General features: G+C 51.2%; 1 protein-coding gene across 2 annotated transcripts in view; it reads right to left on the reverse strand.

Moving 5' to 3' along the window:
- Positions 1 to 23,070, reverse strand: part of asic1 (acid sensing ion channel subunit 1) — a 391,423-nt gene that overhangs the window by 21,254 nt on the left and 347,099 nt on the right. For both annotated transcript variants that reach the window (XM_033015509.1, XM_033015508.1), the window contains exons 3-5: positions 22,754 to 22,881; positions 21,057 to 21,207; positions 12,314 to 12,370 (exon numbers count right to left, since the gene is read on the reverse strand). In XM_033015509.1, the coding sequence (XP_032871400.1) occupies positions 12,314 to 12,370; positions 21,057 to 21,207; positions 22,754 to 22,881 (336 nt within the window). The remainder of the gene's footprint in view (positions 1 to 12,313; positions 12,371 to 21,056; positions 21,208 to 22,753; positions 22,882 to 23,070) is intronic.

The raw sequence follows: 23,070 nt of genomic DNA on the forward strand, positions 1-23,070 counted from the left end.
TGGAAGGGAATTTGCAATGCTGTGCACTGCGGCTATACAGTGGCATCCCATATCCGTCAGCCTGTGCGGTCTGAATGTAACAGGGAGATAATAATAATAATAATGGATGGGATTTATATAGCGCCTTTCTAATACTCAAGGCGCTTTACATCGCATTATTCATTCACTCCTCAGTCACACTCGGTGGTGGTAAGCTACTTCTGTAGCCACAGCTGCCCTGGGGCAGACTGACGGAAGCGTGGCTGCCAATCTGCGCCTACGGCCCCTCCGACCACCACCAATCACTCACACACATTCACACACAGGCAAAGGTGGGTGAAGTGTCTTGCCCAAGGACACAACGACAGTATGCACTCCAAGCGGGATTCGAACCGGCTACCTTCCGGTTGCCAGCCGAACACTTAGCCCATTGTGCCATCTGTCGTCCCAATGGTAGACCATAATGTTGATCACTGGTCCTGTTGAAGTTAAAAATGGTTTGTGTAAAATGGAATCCTTTGTGACTTTGTCGGTGCCCTTTACATAGCGACTCTTTGCATACTAGACAGTGTACGAAACAAAGAGTATCACTGTGACTCATCACCTGTAATAATAAAGTATCATTCATTCATTCATTCATGAGCGAGGAATGAAAGTTTCACCAGAGTTACCTGTAATTCCTATTAATGCAAAACAAGGGAATTAATAAGCATAATATCACAAGGATGAATTTGTCACTGAAGCTTTAATTTCCCCAATGAAGAGAATTAGTGGAAGTTTTCAAAAAAAGTGTTGATGTAAATTAAGGCTTTAATTATTTTCTTGACCTGGGCCTAATTAGAAAAAAGACACTGTTGTATGATCAGGGAAGTGCTTTGTGCTGTCATTGACAATTTGGGACCACTGTCAACCGCTGGATCCCAGCCTTGCATAGGTCTCTGATCACCAATGGCATGACTTGAGCTCAGCATTGGGCCGGCCGTACCAGCGTGAGACTGGGGTAGAAAGCGGGAGGCTGAAGTCACGGGATCCCACCACTGGCCGCATCTTCCCATCTCCTCCCCTTTCTGCTTTCCGCAGAGACCGCTCCCTCCGCAACTCCTTGGTCAACTCGTCCCTTCCCACCCAAACCACCCCCTCCCCAGGTACTTTCCCTTGCAACCGCAGGAGATGCAACACCTGTCCCTTTACCTCCCCCCTCGACTCCGTCCAAGGACCCAAGCAGTCTTTCCAGGTGAGGCAGAGGTTCACCTGCACCTCCTCCAACCTCATCTACTGTATCCGCTGTTCCAGGTGTCAACTTCTCTACATCGGCGAGACCAAGCGCAGGCTCGGCGATCGTTTCACTAAACACCTCCGCTCAGTTCGTCTCAGCCTACCTGATCTCCTGGTGGCTCAGCACTTCAACTCCCCCTCCCATCCCCACACTGACCTTTCTATCCTGGGCCTCCTCCATTGTCAGAGTGAGGCCCAGCGCAAATTGGAGGAACAGCACGTCATATTTCGCTTGGGCAGCTCACACCCCAGCGGTATGAACATTGACTTCTCTAACTTCAGATAACCCTTGCTTTCCCTCTCTCTCCATCCCCTCCCCCTTCCCAGTTCTCCCACCAGTCTTACAGTCTCCACTTACATTCTATCTTTGTCCCGCCCCCCCTCCCCTGACATCAGTCTGAAGAAGGGTCTCGACGCAAAACGTCGCCCATTCCTTCTCTCCAGAGATGCTGCCTCACCCGCTGAGTTACTCCAGCATGTTGTGTCTACCTAAGCTGAAATCAAGCCCAGCCTTTTCCCTGTTCTGAAGAATAGTTGGGAATTTTGTGTTGTTGTTTCCCATCGAAACAGGGAATAAGTCACAACACATTGGTCTTTGGGCGGGGGGGGGGGGGGGGGGGGGGAGGGGGTTGAACGAGCCGTTATAATGACGGCAGCTACAAGATAAAATGAGATGGCACAATAAGCGATGAACCTTGTCAGGCAAAACAAAACTCACCCCCACATCAGCACAATTTGGCTCCATTTATCGAGTCACTGTTCTGACACACACACACACACACACAGTAATGTCAGACTGACATGGAGCCATTTTATGTTCCGTGACCGAATTGCAATCCTAATTGATCGGCAAGCTAAGATCATTTATGTTGCGTCCAGCTAAAAGATAGCTGGTTGCAAAGAGCAAAGCAAAGGCAAAAGCTGCCAGGATCACTCTGTGTGTGACCAAAATGGCATTGCAGTCTGGAGCACATTGTGGGTTGGTCGGGGGGGTAGGTGACAACTGGCGTTTAAGGAGAATGCAGAGAAGATTTACGAGGATGTTGCCAGGACTCGAGGGTGTGAGCTACAGGGAGAGGTTGAGCAGGCTGGCACTCTAATCCTTGGAACGCAGGAGGATGAGGGGTGATCTTATAGAGGTGTACAAAATCAGGAGGGGAATAGACAATGGATAATAAGTGCAGGAGGAGGCCATTTGGCCCTTCGAGCCAGCACCACCATTCAATGTGATCATGGCTGATCAAAAGATCGGGTAGACGCACAGAGTTTCTTTCCCAGAGTACGGGAATCAAGAACCAGAGGACATAGGTTCAAGGTGAGGGGGGAAAGATTTAATAGGAATCTGAGGGGTAACTTTTCCACACAAAGGGTGGTGGGTGTATGGAACGAGCTGCCAGAGGAGGTAGTTGAGGCTGGGACTATCGCAACGTTTAAGAAACATTTCGACAGGTACATGGATAGCATAGTTTTAGAGGGATGTGGGCCAAACACAGGCAGGTGGGACTGGTGTAGATGGGGCATGTTGGGAGGTGTGGTGGACAAGATGGGCTGAAGGGCCTGTTTCCACACTGTATCACTCTGTGAGATGCAGAAGTGCCAGGCTACGATGTGCCTGGTGAGACCACACCTGGAGTATTGCGTACAGTTTTGGTCTCCAAATCTGAGGAAGGACATTATTGCCCTAGAGGGAGTGCAGAGAAGGTTCACCAGACTGATTCCTGGGATGTCAGGACTGTCTTATGAAGAAAGACTGGATAGACTTGGTTTATACTCTCTAGAATTTAGGAGATTGAGAGGGGATCTTATAGAAACTTATAAAATTCTTAAGGGGTTAGACAGGCTAGATGCAGGAAGATTGCTCCCGATGTTGGGGAAGTCCAGGACAAGGGGTCACAGCTTAAGGATAAGGGGGAAATCCTTTAAAACCGAGATGAGAAGAACTTTTTTCACACAGAGAGTGGTGAATCTCTGGAACTCTCTGCCACAGAGGGTAGTCGAGGCCAGTTCATTGGCTATATTTAAGAGGGAGTTAGATGTGGCCCTTGTGGCTAAGGGGATCAGAGGGTATGGAGAGAAGGCAGGTACGGGATACTGAGTTGGATGATCAGCCATGATCATATTGAATGGCGGTGCAGGCTCGAAGGGCCGAATGGCCTACTCCTGCACCTAATTTCTATGTTTCTATGTGCCTGCATGTGCATCCAGATGCAACGTGAAAGCTTCCACACTGATAGTAATAATGGGCATGCTATCAACCACTTACATACATCCATCCGCTCTTAGTATCAGCCCACCATGCTTGTGCCAGCCAGAATGGGCAACTCAATAAGTTGCAACGGTTCATCCGTTTCGGAGGCCTCTCAGCTCCAGTGCATTTGTAACTGCACAGGCCAGTAGAGGGAGAGAGGGAGTGAGCTACTCACAAGCCAAGCACCCATCTATCGGGCATTACCAGCCCTCTGCAGCTCAACATGGACACACTGCTTGCAGAGGTCAGGGATTTAAAAAAAACCCAACAGGTTGTCATTTGTAACTTCGTGGAAGAACAGCAATGAGTGACAAACAAAGAGGTGAAAGGGAGAGACGAAGGCTGAGGGAGGAAGAGACATGGAGAGAAGGAATGAGAGAGGATGGGAATGAATCCTGCTGTTTGATTTCTTTACATGGTAAGGATGTGGAGAGGATGTTTCCACTGGTGGGAGAGTCTAGGACCAGAGTGGGAGAGTCTAGGACCAGAGGGCACAGCCTCAGAATTAAAGGACGCTCTTTTAGAAAGGAGGTGGAGAGGAACTTCTTTAGCCAGAGGGTGGTGAATCTGTGGAATTCTTTGCCACAGACGGCTGTGGAGGCCAAGTCAGTGGATATTTTTAAGGCAGAGGTAGATAGATTCTTGATTAGAATGGGTGTCAGGGGTTATGGGGAGAAGGCAGGAGAATGGGGTTAGGAGGGAGAGATAGATCAGCCATGATTGAATGGTGGAGTGGGTTCGATGGGCCGAATGGCCTAATTCTACTCCTATAACTTGTGAACTTGTGACATTTTGTCGTGCTTATGATCCTCCTAACTACTGCTGTGGCTAACATTCGAGCAACGCCAACAGTTACATCCAAATGAGATCTGCACTGGTGGACCACAGCCACGATTGTTAGGGACTCAAAGAGTTATCTGCTCAAGTCTAAGCAGATGGAATCATCCTGTGTATTGGAGCGGGCAAGAATAAACTGGTGGGGTTATAGCTTAGCGATATACCCCACTCCCTAATAACGGGTCTACGCTATTAAATCCCATCAATGCCCAACAGCAAAGGTTTAGAGGGCTATGGGTTAAATATAGGCAGGGTAGACTAGTGTAGATGGTCGGCACAGGCAAGTTGGGCCGAAGGGCCTATTTCCGTGCTGTGTGACTCTATGACCAAGCTAACTAGGTCACTCCACGACTGTTGGAGTCAGGGTATTGCATATCCATGTTCTCCACAGATGCTGCCTGACCCGCTGAGTTACTCCAGCACTCTGTGAAACGTCACCTATCCATGTTCTCCACAGATGCTGCCTGACCCGCTGAGTTACTCCAGCACTCTGTGAAACGTCACCTATCCATGTTTTCCACAGATGCTGCCTGACCCGCTGAGTTACTCCAGCACTCTGTGAAACGTCACCTATCCATGTTCTCCACAGATGCTGCCTGACCCGCTGAGTTACTCCAGCACTCTGTGAAACGTCACCTATCCACGTTCTCCACAGATGCTGCCTGACCCGCTGAGTTACTCCAGCACTCTGTGAAACGTCACCTATCCACGTTCTCCACAGATGCTGCCTGACCCGCTGAGTTACTCCAGCACTCTGTGAAACGTCACCTATCCACGTTCTCCACAGATGCTGCCTGACCCGCTGAGTTACTCCAGCACTCTGTGAAACGTCACCTATCCACGTTCTCCACAGATGCTGCCTGACCCGCTGAGTTACTCCAGCACTCTGTGAAACGTCACCTATCCACGTTTTCCACAGATGCTGCCTGACCCGCTGAGTTACTCCAGCACTCTGTGAAACGTCACCTATCCATGTTCTCCACAGATGCTGCCTGACCCGCTGAGTTACTCCAGCACTCTGTGAAACGTCACCTATCCATGTTCTCCACAGATGCTGCCTGACCCGCTGAGTTACTCCAGCACTCTGTGAAACGTCACCTATCCATGTTCTCCACAGATGCTGCCTGACCCGCTGAGTTACTCCAGCACTCTGTGAAATGTCAGTTTCAGGTTGAGAGGCTAGAGTCATAGTGATACAGCGTGGAAACAGGCCCTTCGGCCCAACTTGCCCACACCAGCCAACTTGTCCTATCTACACTAGTCTCACCTGCCTGCGCTTGGCCCATATCCCTCTAAACCTGTCCTCTCCATGTAGCTAGCTAATTTTTTCTTAAACGTTGCAATAGTCCCAGCCTCATCTAACTCCTCTGGCAGCTTTTTCCATACACCCGCCAACCTTTGTGTGAAAAAGTTACCCCTCAGGTTCTTATTAAATCCTACCCCCTTCAATTTAAACCTGTCCTCTGGTCCTCAATTCCACTACCATTGGCAAGAGACTCTACCTTCTACCCAATCTATTCCTCTCATGATTTTATACACCTTTATAAGATCACCCCTCATCCTCCTGCGCTCTAAGGAATAGAGTCCCAACCTGCTCAACCTCCCTCCATAGCTCAAGCCCTCGAGTCCTGGCAACATCCTCATAAATCTAAGATAGACACAAAATGCTGGAGTAACTCAGCGGGACAGGCAGCATCTCTGGAGATGATCAAACGGAAGAATAGTCTCGACACGAAACGTCACCCATTCCTACTCTCCAGAGATGCTGCCTGTCCTGCTGAGTTACTCCAGCATTTTGTCTGTCTTCGGTTTAAACCAGCGTCTGCAGTTCCTTCCTACACATCATCGTGAATCTTCTCTGAACCCTTTCCAACTTGACAACATCTTTCCTGTAACATGGTGCCCAGGACTGATATTCTAAATATTCCATCTTCCCAATATTCTAAATGTGGTCTCACCAACATCTTTAGTTTGGAGACATAGTGCGGAAACAGGCCCTTCGGCCCACCGGGTCCACGCCAACCAGTCATACCTGCACGCTAACACTATCCTACACACACTAGGGACAATTTTTACATTTACCAAGCCAATTAAGCTACAAACCTGTACGTCTTTGGAGTGTGGGAGGAAACCGAAGATCTCGGAGAAAATCCACGCAGGTCACGGGGAGAACGTACAAACCCTGTACAGACAGCACCCGTAGTCGGGATCGAACCCGGGTCTCCGGCGCTGCATTCGCTGTGAGGCAGCAACTCTACCGCTGCGCCATCGTGACCGCCTTATATACCTGCAATGTGACCTCCCAACTTCTATTCTCAATACTCTGACTGATGAAGGCCAATGTGCCAAGTATTTTTGACCCACCCGATCTATTTGCGACTCCACCTTCAAGGAGCCATATACCTGCGCTGGTAGATCCCTCTGGTCTACAACACTACCCAGAGCCCTACCACTTGCTGCGTATGTCCTGCTATTTACTGTGCAGGTTGCTCAGCTGATCAGCGACGATCTCACTGGATGAGTTGGGCCAAAGGGAGTGTTTCTAATCTGTACAGCTCCATGACTATGAACAGTGGAATAGACTCGAGGGCAGGAATGGATCCTTCCCAGATCATTGTTCCAAGGAGACAGTCAATGGAACTGAGAGACTGTGAAGCATCCTCAAGGGGATAGTTGCCTTGGTGTTTTATTGAGCATGTTCTGGATCCCAGGGGAGGGGGTGTTCTTCTACTGTTTCGTTTAGTTTGGTTTACTTTAGAGACACAGGTCCCCTCCGACAACCGGGTCCTCGCCGACTAGCGATCCCCGCACACTTACACTATCTTACACACTAGGGACAATTTTTACATTGTTTTTATACATACCTGCACGTCTTTGGAGTGTGGGAGGAAACCGGAGCACCTGGAGAAAACCCACACGGTCACGGGGGGAAACGTGCAAACTAGTTGGGATCTAACCCGGGTCTCTGGCGGTGTGAGCGCCGTAAGGCGACAACTCTATCCGCTGTGCCACCGTCATTCATGGTCATTTCTAAACTCGACGCAGGTAACATTTTCCCCTTGCCCTTTGAAACATAGAAAATAGGTGCAGGAGTAGGCCATTCGGCCCTTCGAGCCTGCACCGCCATTCAATATGATCATGGCTGATCATCCAACTCAGTATCCTGTACCTGCCTTCTCTCCATACCCCCTGATCCCTTTAGCCACAAGGGCCACATCTAACTCCCTCTTAAATATAGCCAATGAACTGTGGCCTCAACTGCCTTCTGTGGCAGAGAATTCCACAGATTCACCACTCTCTGTGTAAAAAATGATTTTCTCATCTCGGTCCTAAAAGACTTCCCTCTTATCCTTAAACTGTGACCCCTAGTTCTGGACTTCCCCAACATCGGGAATAATCTTCCTGCATCTAGCCTGTCCAACCCCTTAAGAATTTTGTAAGTTTCTATAAGATCCCCCCTCAATCTTCTGAATTCTAGCGTGTACAAGCCGAGTCTATCCAGTCTTTCTTCATATGAAAGTCCTGCCATCCCAGGAATCAGTCTGGTGAACCTTCTCTGTACTCCCTTTATGGCAAGAATGTCTTTCCTCAGATTGGGAGACCAAAACTGTACGCAATACTCCAGGTGTGGTCTCACCAAGACCCTGTACAACTGCTCAAGGTATAATGCCCTCTCCAAAATCGAGTTAGATAGAGCTCTAGGGGCTAGTGGAGTCAAGGGATATGGGGAGAAGGCAGGCACGGGTTATTGATTGGGGACGATCAGCCATGATCACAATGAATGGCTCGAAGGGCCGAATGGACTCCTCCTGCACCTATTTTCTATGTTTCTATAGCATGCCCGTGCAATTGTGGGAAAGAGGTGAGAGCATCGATGGAAGTGAGGAGGAAGAGAGAGAATAGAGTGGAGGGGTGGAATGAAAGAACACAGTCAAGCATTCAAGGACATACTTCACACCATTCACAGCAAAGGTTATTGCAAGCTGCTGGATTTAGTTGTGGACTTGCAGAGTTTGTAGTGAGCGTTTCGTTAAATGATTAAAATATGCAGCTTACTGTGGCCTCTACTTTCCACTGGAATTTTGAAAGCTTGGCGCAATCCTGCGCTTTTGCGGCCACTGGTTTTGGACGCTGTGCTGCAGCGTTGCAATTTGCAGTTTCCATATTTCACAGTTCACGCTGGCCACGTTAAACTCTGCTGCTGCACTGCCCCTTGGTGCTGCAGTCATGCACCTTGTTGCTTTTGCCCTGCATCGTGTTAGTATTGCGCTGCACCTTGTGTCCCGCTGCACAGTTGCTCAGAGCTGTTCTCTACCGTGCACTGCGGTCTGGTGCCGCTGCATCATAATCATTATTGCTGTATTGCACATTGCAGCAATTTTGGTGCATTTTCACGCATTTTGCGGTTGCATCATATTTTGCTGCTGTACAATGCCTTGGTCATGCAGCTGTGAATTGCTGCTGTAGCACGGTACATTGATACTACACTGCATTTTGCTGTTGCCACTGGCCTTTAATTTGCAATTGTTGCATCGTACCTTGCATTGCATTTTGCAGTGATTGCATTGGACCTTGCTGCTACAACATTGCTTTTCCTACGCATTGTGCTGTCACTGTGCTGTTGCTGTAGTTTGCTGCCACTGCTGTTGCTGCATTGTATCTTTCTGCTGATGCATGGTAACTCGTTACTGTTGCATTGCACCTGATGGTGCATTTCATCTTGTTGCTGTCACATTTCATGGCTGCGTTTGCATTGCACCCTGCGGATTACTACTGCCATTTAGCGGTTTCTGCTGCTGTGTTTCATTGGTGTGGTGTGGTGCTGTGCTAAGCCGTTGCAACACTTTGAACCCCTTATAATGTCTCATTACTACAATCTATCTTGCACAAGTCTATTGCTCTAATACACTGGCTTACTCCGTTGCATCGTTTTTGTCGCATTTTTTACGGTTGTTACTGTTTTGCACTGTCACTGCTGTTGCATTGCATCTTGTAGCTGCATGGTTCCTTCTCATGCAGCGACTTTGCCATTATTATTACAGCACACCTTGCTGCTGCTGTGTTTGACGCTGATACTGCAAGTGTATTGTTCCTGAGTCATGAGTCTTGCTTGGTGCATTGCATTTTGTTCACATGCTACACCTTGCCGGTGCAGTGCTGCCCCTTGCTGCCGCTGCATTGTACATTCCTGCTGCTGCATTGCAGAGTGTTGATTCTGGGTTTTTAATGCGATTCGGGTATCAGTAGGCCTTTATTGTACAGGTTTCTCTTGTTCGTTGCACTCTGCTACTGTGCTGCACATTGTTGCTTCCCATTGAACTCAGCAGCCGAATCATTGCATGTTACAGCTGCATCGCACCAATCAGCTGCACTTTAAAAAAAATCTTGCTGCTCATGCTTTGCAATTCTTTGCCTTTGCGTTGCTATTGCATGCCTTGCGATAGCTGCATGCTATCTGCATATAAATTATTCCTGCATGTAAATTAGACCTCATTGCACCAGTATTGCTTCTGCATTTACATAGGCTGAATTGCATTGCTCCTTCCTGCTATTCTGCTGCGCCTTGCTGCTGCATTAGATCTTAATGTTGCAGTGCTGGTGGTCCTTGCCATCACAGGATTTGGCCTTATTGCTGCATTGCATCACCTCTGGCAGTTGCTGTGCTGCAGTCAACTGCACCACTGGTCCCACTGCCACACTTTTTAAATGCCGCAACTAACAATGTTGAAACTCGACGCCAGAAAATGCGTCGCAGAATGCATGCCAGCTTGCAGCGACTCTTCCCGAGGAGATCCTGACCAGAATGAATTGCGATGGTTGGCCTGCTGGGTGTCGCAAAGCGGCAGGTGCAGCTCCTGCGCAGGATGACGCATGCTTCCCTGCACGGTGGATTCAGGCAGAGCTGGATCAAGTCAAAAATGGAAGGACCCGAAGTCGGAACATCGCAGGGTAGCAGGGCACTGACGACTGCCCCGGGGTGCGGAATGGCACCCATGCCCGCTGGATACATTGTGCGCCACTTTAAGCTGCCCGCCGGCACGCACGCGTGATGGGGAATGGTAGGGTGCGTAGCTCTGGGACAAACACGTGTTATATGTTCCACAGAGGAGCCCGGTGTTCACGCCCAAGCAAGCGACAGCGTGCACCAAGACCACTGGCACACGCCAGTCTGTGGACCCAGTGTAGGGTGGAGCAGTCTCTGTACTGTGTTGCCACTGCTGCCAGCCTGTTGAACAATGCTGCCGTGCGTGGGAATGTCACGGAGTATCTGCACCTTGAACTCTTATTCCTTCGAGTTCAACGTGCGTTATTTGGCAGCCGCCAAGCCCACCGCCATCTCCCAGCTGTCTGAACGCAGCTCCAGATCGTGGCGCCGCGCTCCCACTTGGTTCCTCTAGTGGGCGCCGAGTGTTCAGAGTGAACCACGCACTCTGACCGCTTGCCGGGGATTGGCAAGGCTTACTGGCACGGCACAGAGCTCAGCTTCCCGAGCATTGTATTGATGAATGGCCCGACACCAGAAATATTGCCTTTGCCCCCACACCCTGCAGTACCCACCTGCGGTCTGGCCCAGGCATTTGCTACCATGCGCACCCCAATTGTACCTCTGCCACCGGTGGGCACTGGCTGCCCTTCAGACAACTGGATGTTCAGCCACAGGGACTCCATGCCACCCTGGTGGGCACAGCCGGTGCTGCGTTCACCCCTTAATGGAGGCAGCACGCCATCCGACGCCCACACACCCGCGGGTACAGGGCCAAGGTGCCCGGGCAGCTTCAGCCTCACACGGCACTGGTTGGCACGGGGAAAATTCCCAGCCCCCCACCCACCCTGCCCCCCTCCATCAGCCATCCTCCATCTTGTGCGTTGGGGCCTACTCTCGTGTGCTGATGCTACCTCACGAATGATCGGTCCAGGGCAACCTTACAACGTGGAATAAGAAAAACAAGTCAATACAGCACTCAAATCAACATCTGGCCACATCTGGCTTTGAACAAAGGGGACTCGGCGGCTTGGAGCGGAAGTACTGAAGTTGCAGGGCGGGCATGTGGGTGAGGAGAGCTGGTAAGGTTTACCAGAGGGGGCGCAATCAAAGTGCACAAAGCAACCTTCCTGTCACAGTCAAAATGATCGCAGGTTGAACCAATGCTTAACAGGAAACATGAAAGCCAAACTAGGATGTGAAGCGTGGAGCAAGACCTGGATTTCTTCATCTGCGTTGGCAAATTGGCATTGAACCCGGCACAAAGGCGGCATGCCACTTCTTCCCAGCCACCCACCGCCACTTGCACCCACTTTCCCCTTTGAATGCCAACGCGTCCAATGATCCCGGTGCACAGAATGCTTTAAAAGATGACGGGGCCGCAAGCCATGCAGCGGCGTGGGCTGGCACCAGAAGCGGGCATGCCGGGGGCCAGTGAGTCACTGTCAGCCACTGGCACAGTGCCAGCCGTGCCCATTTGTGCCCAAACAATGGAGCACATCTGGCAATGGCGGGGGGCCCGAATGAACACGCGAGTGGCAAAATATGCAGGGTCATTAAAAAGTACATCGTCTTATTCATCTAGTTTAGTTTAGTTTCCAGATGCAGCGTGGAAGCAGGCCCTTCGGCCCTCCGAGTCCATGCCGACCATCGATCACCCGTACACCAGTTCTATACCTACACACTAGGGAACATTTATTGCAGACACCACCTACGTAGCAGCCCAATAGGGTCAGTGGACTGCTGAGGTTGAATTGCCTTTCATTGCTTCACCAGAGGCAACAGGATTAGTCATTGAATAATATATAATAAATGAAACGAGGAAATAACTCCCCATCTGAGTGCGACCAGCATCTAATTTGCACGTCTTTCCCGTTCTAGCTGATTCTAAAGGGGAGTTTACTTCGTGTGGTCAGACCCAGTGAGACAAAACGAACTCCAAGTGACCCATCATTGAATGTTGCAATGGGTGATAAAAGCAGGATGCTTACCTAGGGCTGGGTCAGCACACTCTCTGTACTGTTCGGGAGTGCAGTACGGGGCATCACCTAAACGACAAAGAGAACTTGCAGTCAGAAGACGTGTACATGTCAATAGTTGCCTGCTTACGAGGCCATTTACATCAGTCAGTTCACTGCATGTCCCCATTCAAGGAAGGACTTCCCATTCTGCAAGCGTCTGGCAGGTGGCCTTTGGAGGAACATCACTCACAGCCCGCCAGTGTGGCCGGCCCGTGGCCTTCTGTTTGATTTGAGGAGGAAGAGACTGTGTGGCCCCAGCCCTATCCCGCCCTGCACTCCCCAGCCCCAAGGCCACACTCTTCCCCCCAACATCCATGTCCTTTACTACCCCTCGGTGGTAGACCGTGGCGCGCCGCACATACAATGTGACCTTTCCCGCATCTGCATGTGATTATCCACCGATCTCCGGGAGAGAACGAACGCCCCCAAATTAGAGAAAAGACGCAGAACTAAAAAGGCACGGTTAGACATGGCAGAGACCGACGGAGGTAAACGGTGTCCATGCGTTGGTGGGGTCTCTTCCCCCCTCGACGTGGGCGCAGGGAAGGCCTTGACACGAGCGAGGCTGCGGCTGTGGAAGCAAAACAGCAGCAAAGTCGCTGAGCCAGAGCAGACGCTGTGTGGGGCGCCGCTCCTCAACTGCAGCGCACAGCTCAAGGCTCCGTGCCACGGAAAGCAAATGGAGGCAGAGAAGAGGTTGCAGACGAAGACTGATAAGGGTGACGCTGGAAGCGAGGGCACGATTGGCCGAAAGGGCGGACTTAGACGGGGGCTTCTTTCCCCGCGAAAAGGGGAAGGTGAGGGTTGGTTGCCGAAGATGCATGTCAAATTATTGAAGAGCTGTGATCGGGGAGACATAAAGACGCGGGGGAGACCAAAAATGTGACCTGCAAACAGACACAAGAGTTTCACAATGTCAGAGAATATACAAAGCCTGTCAGAGGGGAGTGTGTGAGAGGCATGCACCACAGAGGAGGAGGGAGACAGGCATTTACAGAGACACATAGGGGCGGCACACAGTGCGTAGAGCCACTGACCCTGGTTCGATCCCGACCTCGGGTGTTGCCTGTGTCTGTGTGTGTGTGTGATGTTTTTACATTCCACGTGGGTTTGCTCCGGTTTCCTCCCACATCCCAAAGACGTGCGGGTTTGTAGGTTAATTGGCCGTCTGTAAATTCCCCCGACTGTGTAAGGAGTGGATGAGAAAGTGGGATAACATAGAACTAGTGTGTGAACAGATGATCGATGGTCGGTGTGGACTCGACGGGCTGAAGGGCCTGTTTCCATGCCGTCTCTAAAGTAAACTAAACTAAATATGAAAGAGGGAAAGGCAGATGCTGGTTTACACAAAGGTGCTGGAGTAACTCAGTGGGTCAGGCAGCATCTGTGGAGAACATGGATAGGTGACGTTTCACAAAGTGCTGGAGTAACTCAGCGGGTCAGGCAGCATCTGTGGAGAACATGGATAGGTGACGTTTCACAGAGTGCTGGAGTAACTCAGCGGGTCAGGCAGCATCTGTGGAGAACATGGATAGGTGACGTTTCAGAGTGCTGGAGTAACTCAGCGGGGGGGGGGGGAGGAGGTGAGGGAGGAGAGTCAGTCTCAGTCTACCCCACGACAGAAGGGGGAGTTGTCCAGTTTGATAGCCACAGGGAAGAAGGATCTCCTGTGGCGTTCTGTGCTGCATCTTGGTGGAACCAGTCTGTTGCTGAAGGAGGTCCTCAGGTTGACCAGTGTGTCACGGAGGGGGCGAGCTGCATTGTCCAGGATGCTCCGCAGATGAGGAGCGGACATCCGCCCCTCCGAGACCAACCTCCCATGGGAAATTTTGGCCAGTGTGGGCAAGTTGGGCTGAAGGGCCTGTTTCCACACTGTGTCACTCTATGACCCTCCTTCCTGGACAACTGCCATCTCCACGTTTGATTTCTGGATGAATCTGGGCCTCCACGTGCCTTTCTGCCTGACCCATTTATTTAGGCCGCGCTTTACATTTGCAGCTGTCGGATGTTCCACTGGCACCAGCGGCGTCTCATTGGGCATATCGGGAGGAAGAGGAGCGCAGGAAGAATGCTCCATGATTGTAGTCCCACCAGAGCTCCCCAGGCTGCCCTCCCTCACCGTTACCCCGGACACCAGACGTCCACGCACACTCGCACTTACCTTGCGTCTGCTGACGATGCCTCAGTGCTCGCTTGTGATCGAGTCGTGCGAGCTGCTGGGACCCCCAGCTTCTGCCAGGTTGCACAGCTGGTGCAGCACTGCCAAGGGGCATCAGGCCAGAGACCCGGGTTCCATCCTGACTACGGGCGCTGTCTGTACGGAGTTTGTGCGTTCTCCCCGTGACCTGCGTGCGTTTTCTCCGGGAGCTCCGGTTTCCTCCCACACTCCAAAGACGTGCAGGTTTGCAGGTTAATTGGCTTGGTATGAATGTTTAAAAAAAAATTTGTCCCTAGTGTGTGTAGGATAGTGTTAGTGTGCGGGGATCGCTGGTCGGCGCGGACCCGGTGGACCGAGGGGCCTGTTTCCGCGCAGTATCTCTAAACTAAACATGGCAGGACAACTGTTGGCACCAACGAGAAATATGAACTCCAATTCCCAAATTGGCTGGGGCAGTGGGTGGGTGGGTGCTGAGTTTGAATGTAAGTGGCAGTGGGTGCTGGGATTCCCTGCTAAGCAAGACGTTATCAATGGCATGAATAAGGCACGTGGGGTTCTTGCAAGTGACGTCTCTGAGCCATCGGATGCCAGTTGTGGCCACTGGTCCTGAACAAAGTGGCTCGACTAACATTTTGTGCGCAGCGATTTGGCAGCGACTCTCTGCTAACTGGTCCAAAAATGAGCAGAGGACATCGTCTTCGGCCCCGTCTCGTGCCTCCTCCACGGCAGCCACGTACCAGTCCGAAGCATAGCGAGAACGAGATGCGTGGGAGTGTGGGAAAGAACTGCAGAAGCTGGATAAAATCGAAGATAGACACAAAGTGCTGGAGTAACTCGGGCAACGTCTCTGGAGAGAAGGAATGGGCGATGTTTCGGGTCGAGACCCTTCCTCAGACTGATGTCGGGGAGGGGGTGGGACATTGAAAGAATGTAGGCGGAGACAGGAAGAATGGGAAGGGGATGAAGAAGGGCTATCTGAAGTCAGACAAGTCAATGTTCATACCGCTGGGGTGTAAACTACCCAAACAAAATATGAGGGGCTGTTCCCTCAATTTGCGCTGGGCCTCAAAACATCACCCATTCCTTCTCTCCAGAGATGCTGCCTGACCTGCTGAGTTACTCCGGCATTTTGTGTGATTGCAACCTTCACGTGGTCCGCCCTGTTTCGACGAATGCAATCAACCTGGCGTGCGCAATCAAATAAGATCAAATAGAACAAGCTGTCCTACAACATTAGGCTGTGCATGCCATACGCAGGAAGAAGAAGTCACTCTCTCCATCCATAAAAAACAGCATCTGCAGTTCCTTCCTCCACAGGTCATTTAGATAGCTGTGGTTTAGATCCCGTTGACTTGCATTGTCAGGTTTGCAGTGGGTGTGTGTGTGTGTGTGTGTGTTACTCAAACTCCACGCAAACTGCTCGGCCACCCTGCAACACGACTCTCCCTCCCTCCCTCCCTCCCTCTGCCCACTCCGGCTCAGCCGCCACTCGGCCCGTCCCCGACCTGCCCGCCCGCCCGCTGCTGTCGCCGCCGCCGGTCCGGGCCACAAGGGGGGGATGGAGTTGGTGTTAGTCACGGTGGGCACCACCAGTTTCGACGAGCTGGTGGAGAAGATCTCCTCCGAGCGGGCCGTGAGGGGGAGTTACCGCAGACGGGTGAGTGCTGGAATATTGTGTTGAGGTTGCAGCCCTACACCCTGGGGGACGGGTAGATGGGACCGCCATTGCCACGGAGGGCGGGCGGGAGAGAGGGGTGAGTGAGAGAGAGAGAGAAACAGGACCTGTGCCTCCACTGAACCACCTTTCCCCAGTCAAAAAATAAGATTTTTAAACCTTAATAACTTTTAAAATCTACCATCGATCGGAACAAAACTTGTTGCACTTGCAGCACAGAAGAATGTTGAGTAAGGTGGCGGAAAATCGTAGCGCTATCGCGTACCGTTTTAGCGCAAATAGAAAAACCACGCAAATCGGAAAAGCACAAGATCAGAGTTTTAGTTTTGTACTAGACTAAGTGGGACCCGTTTAGTCCCTGTCACACAGGAGGCTTGGTCACCCAACGCAATATTCCACCACTCACCCATAGCCCCCAACTGCTACCCCCATCCTATACCTGTATCCCCCACTCACCCATAGCCCCCAACTGCTACCCCCATCCTATACCTGTATCCCCCACTCCTCACCTCCCCCTACCCCTCCTCACCTCCCACACTGCTCTCCCCTCCCTCTATTCTCCACTCCCTACCTCCCCCGCTCCACCCCTCCTCTACTCCCCCCCCCCATCTCTCCCTCTACTCCCCCTCCTACCCCATTCACCCTCCTCACCACCGCCCTCTTCTTTTCCCTCTCCTCCTCCCCTCACCAAATCCATCCCTCTCCTTTCCCCTACCCCAGTCCCTCCCTCCCTACTCCCCTCCTCTCCCTCTATCCCCTCTCCTCCCCCACTCTCCCTCCCCCAGGATCTCGAGGTTGCCGCTCCTCTCCCTTCTTGCGTGCCCCGGAGGAGCATCAGCCGTCGGCGCCCTCAGAGCCAGGCCTCGGATCGGCCCGGAAGCACCAGCAGCTACGGCCGCGCTGGCGTGTGGGCAGGGCGTGGGTGGGGTGGGGTGCGGTGGGAGGGAGAGCTCGGAGAAAAGACGGGGGAAGAGCCATGGGGCAGAGGGGAGTATCACGGGGGAGGGGGCAGGAATCAGGGGGGAAAGGGGTGGAGCTGCGGGCCGTTGCGATGGCAGTGCGTTTGGGACTCACAGCGGGCGCTGGACGCTCTCCTCCGCTAGGATCAGACTCTACCTTCCGTTTGGCGATATTGCCGTGCCACGGAGCTGCAGCTTGGGGCGGGGCTGCTGCTTGGGGGCGGGGCTGCTGCTTGGGGGCGGGGCTATTGCTGGGGGCGAGGCTGCTGCTGGGGGCAGGGCTGCTTCGGGTCCCTCCAAAGGTCCGGTTTGAAACCTCCGCCGGCTTTCCTCAGCTCCAGTAAAGACGCGATGGCGCAGGAAGGGGCGGACCATCCCGGGGAGTAACGGGAAGAGACAAATCCGCGTGGCGCTGAACGCCAGGAGAAGAGATCGATCTGCGCATGCGCGGTTTTTAAGATGTTTTAACCTCGCTAACTTTGGCTATACTCAACCGATCGGAACGAAACTTGATGCACTCGCAGCAAAGGAGAACGGTGAGTGAACTGGTGAAAAGTCGTAGCGCTAACCATATCGGCGAACATGGATAGGTGACGTTTCACAGAGTGCTGGAGTAACTCAGCGGGTCAGGCAGCATCTCTGGCGAGAAGGAATGAGTGACGTTTCAGGTCGAAGGGTCTTGACCTGAATCGTCACCTATCCATGTTCTCCACAGATGCTGCCTGACCCGCTGAGTTACTCCAGCACTCTGTGAAACATCACCTATCCATGTTCTCCACAGATGCTGCCTGACCCACTGAGTTACTCCAGCACTCTGTGAAACGTCACCTATCCATGTTCTCCACAGATGCTGCCTGACCCGCTGAGTTACTCCAGCACTCTGTGAAACGTCACCTATCCATGTTCTCCACAGATGCTGCCTGACCCGCTGAGTTACTCCAGCACTCTGTGAAACGTCACCTATCCATGTTCTCCCACAGATGCTGCCTGACCCACTGAGTTACTCCAGCACTCTGTGAAACGTCACCTATCCATGTTCTCCACAGATGCTGCCTGACCCGCTGAGTTACTCCAGCACTCTGTGACTACCTTCAGCAATAAGAGGGTGTTCAGTAACGTTGGCATTCAGTATCCCGGCTGAGCCTCAGTCAATAGACAATAGGTGCAGGAGTAGAGGCCATTCGGATCTTTGAGCCAGCACTGCCATTCACTGTGATCATGGCTGATCATTCCCAATCAGTACCCCGTTCCTGCCTTCTCCCCATATCCCCTGACTCCACTATCTTTAAGAGCCCTATCGTCCCTCCGAGCGTGACACCTGGTCAGCGACTGCACGCGTCTGAGCGCATGTGGCACGTGTACTTTGCCACAGCTAACACGTTAAAACTCACAGCGGCAAGTCTGATCTTGGACGAGCTGCATGAAATGCGCAAATCTTTCATGTTTGCGCTTGCCGGAGCTCGGTGTTTGCACGAGGCGCCAGTGCTCAACAGCATTGACATCCTATGCCCCCGTCACTCCGCAACCGAGAGAAGGGCCCCTCCCTTGGGAGCTGCGCATGTCGCTGCTGGCGTTAAACGCCTGCTATTGCCAACCTCCCATCCCCAAATGTAGCCCTCCCCTGCCACGGCACCTCGCAATGTTCTACTGCCTGGGCAACAGGCCGTGTTGTGTGTGACAGAGCATGAAGATGTGCAGACATGCATCCTCCTTCCTCTCCTATAGACAATAGGTGCAGGAGTAGGCCATTCGGCCCTTCGAACCAGCACTGCCATTCAATGTGATCATGGCTGATCATCCCCAATCAGTACCCCGTTCCTGCCCTCTCCCCATATCCCCTGACTCCATTATCTTTAAGAGCCCTATCTAGCTCTCTCTTGAAAGTATCCAGAGAACCTGCCTCCACCGCCCTCTGAGGCAGAGAATCCCACACTCACAACTCTCTGTGAGTAAAAGTGTTTCCTCGTCTCTGTTCTAAATGGCTTACTCATTATTCTTAAACTGTGGGCCCTGGTTCTGGACTCCCCCAACATCGGGAACATGTTTCCTGCCTCTAGCGTGTCCAAACCCTTAATAATCTTATATGTTTCAATGAGATACCCTCTCATCCTTCTAAACTCCAGAGTGTACAAGCCCAGCTGCTCCATTCTCTAGCATATGACAGATCAGGGGGTGTAGGCCATTTGGCCCCTTGGAGCCAGCACTGCCATTCAATATGATCATGGCTGATCATCCCCAATCAGTACTCTGTTCCTGCTTTCTCCACATTATCCCTTGATTCCGTTAATGGCCTGTCCCACTTTTTCGGTGACTGCCGGCACCCGTCGCAGGTCGTTACAGGTCGCCAAAAATGTTCAACGTGTTGAAAATCCAGTGGCGACCAGAACAAGGTACGACTCTTTGGGCGATTACTCACGACCGTACAGGCTTCACCCTGGGCGTCGCCTGTATGGCCGTGAGTCGTCTCCTCAGTCGCCCAAAGAGTCGTAGCGTCTTTCTGGTCGCCACTGGATTTTCAACATGTTGAACATTTTCGGCGACCTATGCCGAAAAAGTCGCGTAAGTGGGACAGGCCCTTTAGCCCCGAGAGCTAACTCTAACCTTCTCTTGAAAACTCTTGATAGCAAGGCACTTTCACTGCGACATGTGTATGCTAATGCAATTTCTGTTTGGGTTGATCAAATTAATTTATGTGCCAGACTAGGAAAAGAACCGCGAGGGAGAAGAATATTATTAAGAAAAGGCAAAGGTATTGTTAAAATGGTAACAGGATACTGAAAATAATTCAGAAGGTATTTTATTCTAGGCCGAAGGTGGACAACAATGTTGGAGGAACTCAGCGGGTGAGGCAGCATCTATGGAGAGAAGGAATAGGTGACGTTTCGGGTCGAGACCCTTCTTCAGAAGAAGCCTATTCCTTCTCTCCATCGATGCTGCCTCACGCGCTGAGTTCCTCCAACATTTTTGTCTACCTTCGATTTTTCCAGCATCTGCAGTTCTTTCTTAAACAATTATTCTTGGCCAATCTCTGTTGCTATCTCTCTTCCTGCCTGGTTCTGTCGGTGACGGCCACTTTCTTCGTGTCAAACTCTCTCATCTATCTCTCCCACTTTGTCTCATTGTGTCTTTTTTAAATTTCAAAATAGAATTTATCCATTAGAAAATCCTAAAACTGTCAAGTCAACATTTTCACAATGAGTAACATTATTCCATGTTGTCGGTTATTATCCATTGAGAAAACACAATTAATAGGTCCTGGTGTTTTAACACAAGTTTTAAGTTATTTGTGTTCATTTGTAGGAGGGTCCGGAACTGTGGCCCTTCCAATAGACAATAGGTGCAGGAGTAGAGGCCATTCGGGCCCTTCGAGCCAGCACCGCCATTCAATGTGATCATGGCTGATCATCCCCAATCAGTACCCCGTTTCTGCCTTCTCCCCATATCCCCTAACTCTGCTATCTTTAAGAGCTCTATCTAACTCTCTCTTGAAAGCATCCAGAGAATTGGACTCCACTGCCTTCTGAGGCAGAGAATTCCACAGACTCACAACTCTCTAGGTGAATCCCCATCAAAGCCTTGCAGTTTGCTGAAAACAATAACAGTCTGAAGAAGGGTTTCGGCCCGAAACGTCGCCTATTTCCTTCGCTCCATAGATGCTGCTGCACCCGCTGAGTTTCCCCAGCAATTTTGTGTACCGCTGTATCTGTTGATCTGTCTCTCCCTCTCCTTCTCTAACTCTCTCCCTTTCCCACTGCCTCTCCCTGAGTTTCATGTGCCCCTTTATCTGTCCCTCTCGTTTTGTTTCTCTTTCTCATTCCCTTTTTGTGCCGATCTTCAGTTTAAACCAGCATCTGCAGTTCCTTCTGTCATAACGACCAGGAGATTCATTCTGCAGCCCCCGCTGACTAAATAGCAACGTACCTGGCATGTGAACCATGCGACAGTTACAGTTTTCAACCAAGTACCGGGTCTCACAGTCAATCCTACAAGCGGTGATGCTGTAGGTGTCAAAGAAGTCCGAGTCCATGGGAGTAGATTTGCAGTCGCCCCAGGGGGGAGGCAGGTAGATTAGCTGGCAGAGAGAACACAAACACACAGGATCATTCATCACCTATTCCAAGGAAAGACCCGTCACAAAATTATGATGCTCAAGAGACTTAGTCATAGTGTGGAAACAGGCCCTTCGGCCCAACAATGTCCCATCTACACTAGTCCCACCTGCCTGCGTTTGGTCCTTATCCCTCCAAACCTGTCCTATCCATGTACCTGTCCAACTGTTTCTTAAACGTTGGGACAGTCCCAGCCTCAACTACCTCCTCTGGCAGCTCGTTCTACACCCACCACCCTCTGTGTGAAAAAGACCCTTCTTCAGACCCGAAACATCACCCATTCCTTCTCTCCAGAGATGCCGCCCGTCCCGCTGAGTTACTCCAGGTTTGCATGTCTGCATTCGGTTCAAACCAGCATCTGCAGTCCCTTCCTAAAGTAAAATTATATGTGTGTTTCCCCCTTGCAAGTCACAATTTAATCTGCTTCCACTGCCTTTGTGCTCCAGATCACAACGACATGGTTTAATAAATATTCCGTTCCCATCACCTTTGTTGCTAACTATGCAGCTGCTGGTTACAAAGCCCCTGGTTCTGGACTCCCCCATGTTTCCTGCACCTAGCCTGTCCAATGCCTTAAGAATTGTACATGTTTCTATAAGATCCCCTCTCATCCATTCTAAATTCCAGTGAATACAAGCCCAGTCGATCCATTCTGTTCAACAAAATGTGTTCAACCAGCTGATAAGCTTAACTTTAGTGGGCGAGCATCTTTTCCATTCGCCAACACCTCAGGCCAAATCTTAGCACCGAGGTTCTATGAAAGGTTTGATGCGTGTAAAGGGGTTGTGTGTACAGGTTCATTAAAAAACAAAAAGCAGAAAATGGTGCCGACATGCATCTGGAGAGTGAGAAAACCTTGATTCGTGTTTTAGTGAGGATTTCTGGAAAGGTCACAAGTGAGACTCTTGACAGAGGTACAATGGTGCACAGCGTTGCTAGGGGCGGCCCACGGTGGCGCAGCGGGTAGAGCCGCTGCCTCACAGACCCGGTTTCGATCCTGACCTCGTGTGCTGTCTGTGTGGAGTTTGCACGTTCTCCCTGTGACTGTGTGGGCTTCCTCCAGGAGCTCCGGTTTCCTCCCACGTCCCAAAGACGGGCGAGTTTGTAGGATAATCGGCCCTCTGTAAATTGCCTCCTTAGTGTGTGGGGAGTGGATGAGAAAAGGGCCTGTCCCACCTTCACGACCTATTTTACTCGTGGACATTTTTCATCACGCTAGAAAAACGCCCCGACCTACTTGATGCCACGAGTACCTACGACTAGCATCACGGCCTACCTACGACCATGCTGCGAGTATGAGTCAAGGGCAAACTCCGCAAAGGTCGTGAAAGTGGGACGGGCCCTACAGTGGGATAACACAGAACTAGTGTGTGAACGGGTGATCGGTGGTCGGCGTGGACTAGATGGGCCGAAGGGCCTGTTTCCATGCAAACATAAAAATCTCTTCAATCTTTCGGATCAAGTAGCCGATACCACCGACGGGGAGAGCGTGGCAAGGGTTCCTCGTACCCGCTGTTCCTGGCACGACACAAACGTCTGAAAGCCCGGTGGCACACCGAAACCCAGCTGGTCGATAAACGGCGGCTCATTCTGACCGTGGATCTGAACCTTTATACCAGCTTCAAAGGAGGTTTCATCTGTGTGAAAGAACAGAGTAGACCGACGTTAATAGAACGGCCTGTTTCCGCGCTGTTTCCCTAGACTAAAAAAACGAAAGATAAAATCAGGGCACATTGTCTGCCTGAGTATATATTAGTACTGCTTCTGTTTTATTGTTAAAAATATTGATATCAGTAAAGAATGGATTGTGTAAGTGAAGTATATAC

The sequence above is a fragment of the Amblyraja radiata genome, chromosome 46, assembly GCF_010909765.2.
Source record: "Amblyraja radiata isolate CabotCenter1 chromosome 46, sAmbRad1.1.pri, whole genome shotgun sequence".
NCBI lineage: Eukaryota > Metazoa > Chordata > Chondrichthyes > Rajiformes > Rajidae > Amblyraja > Amblyraja radiata.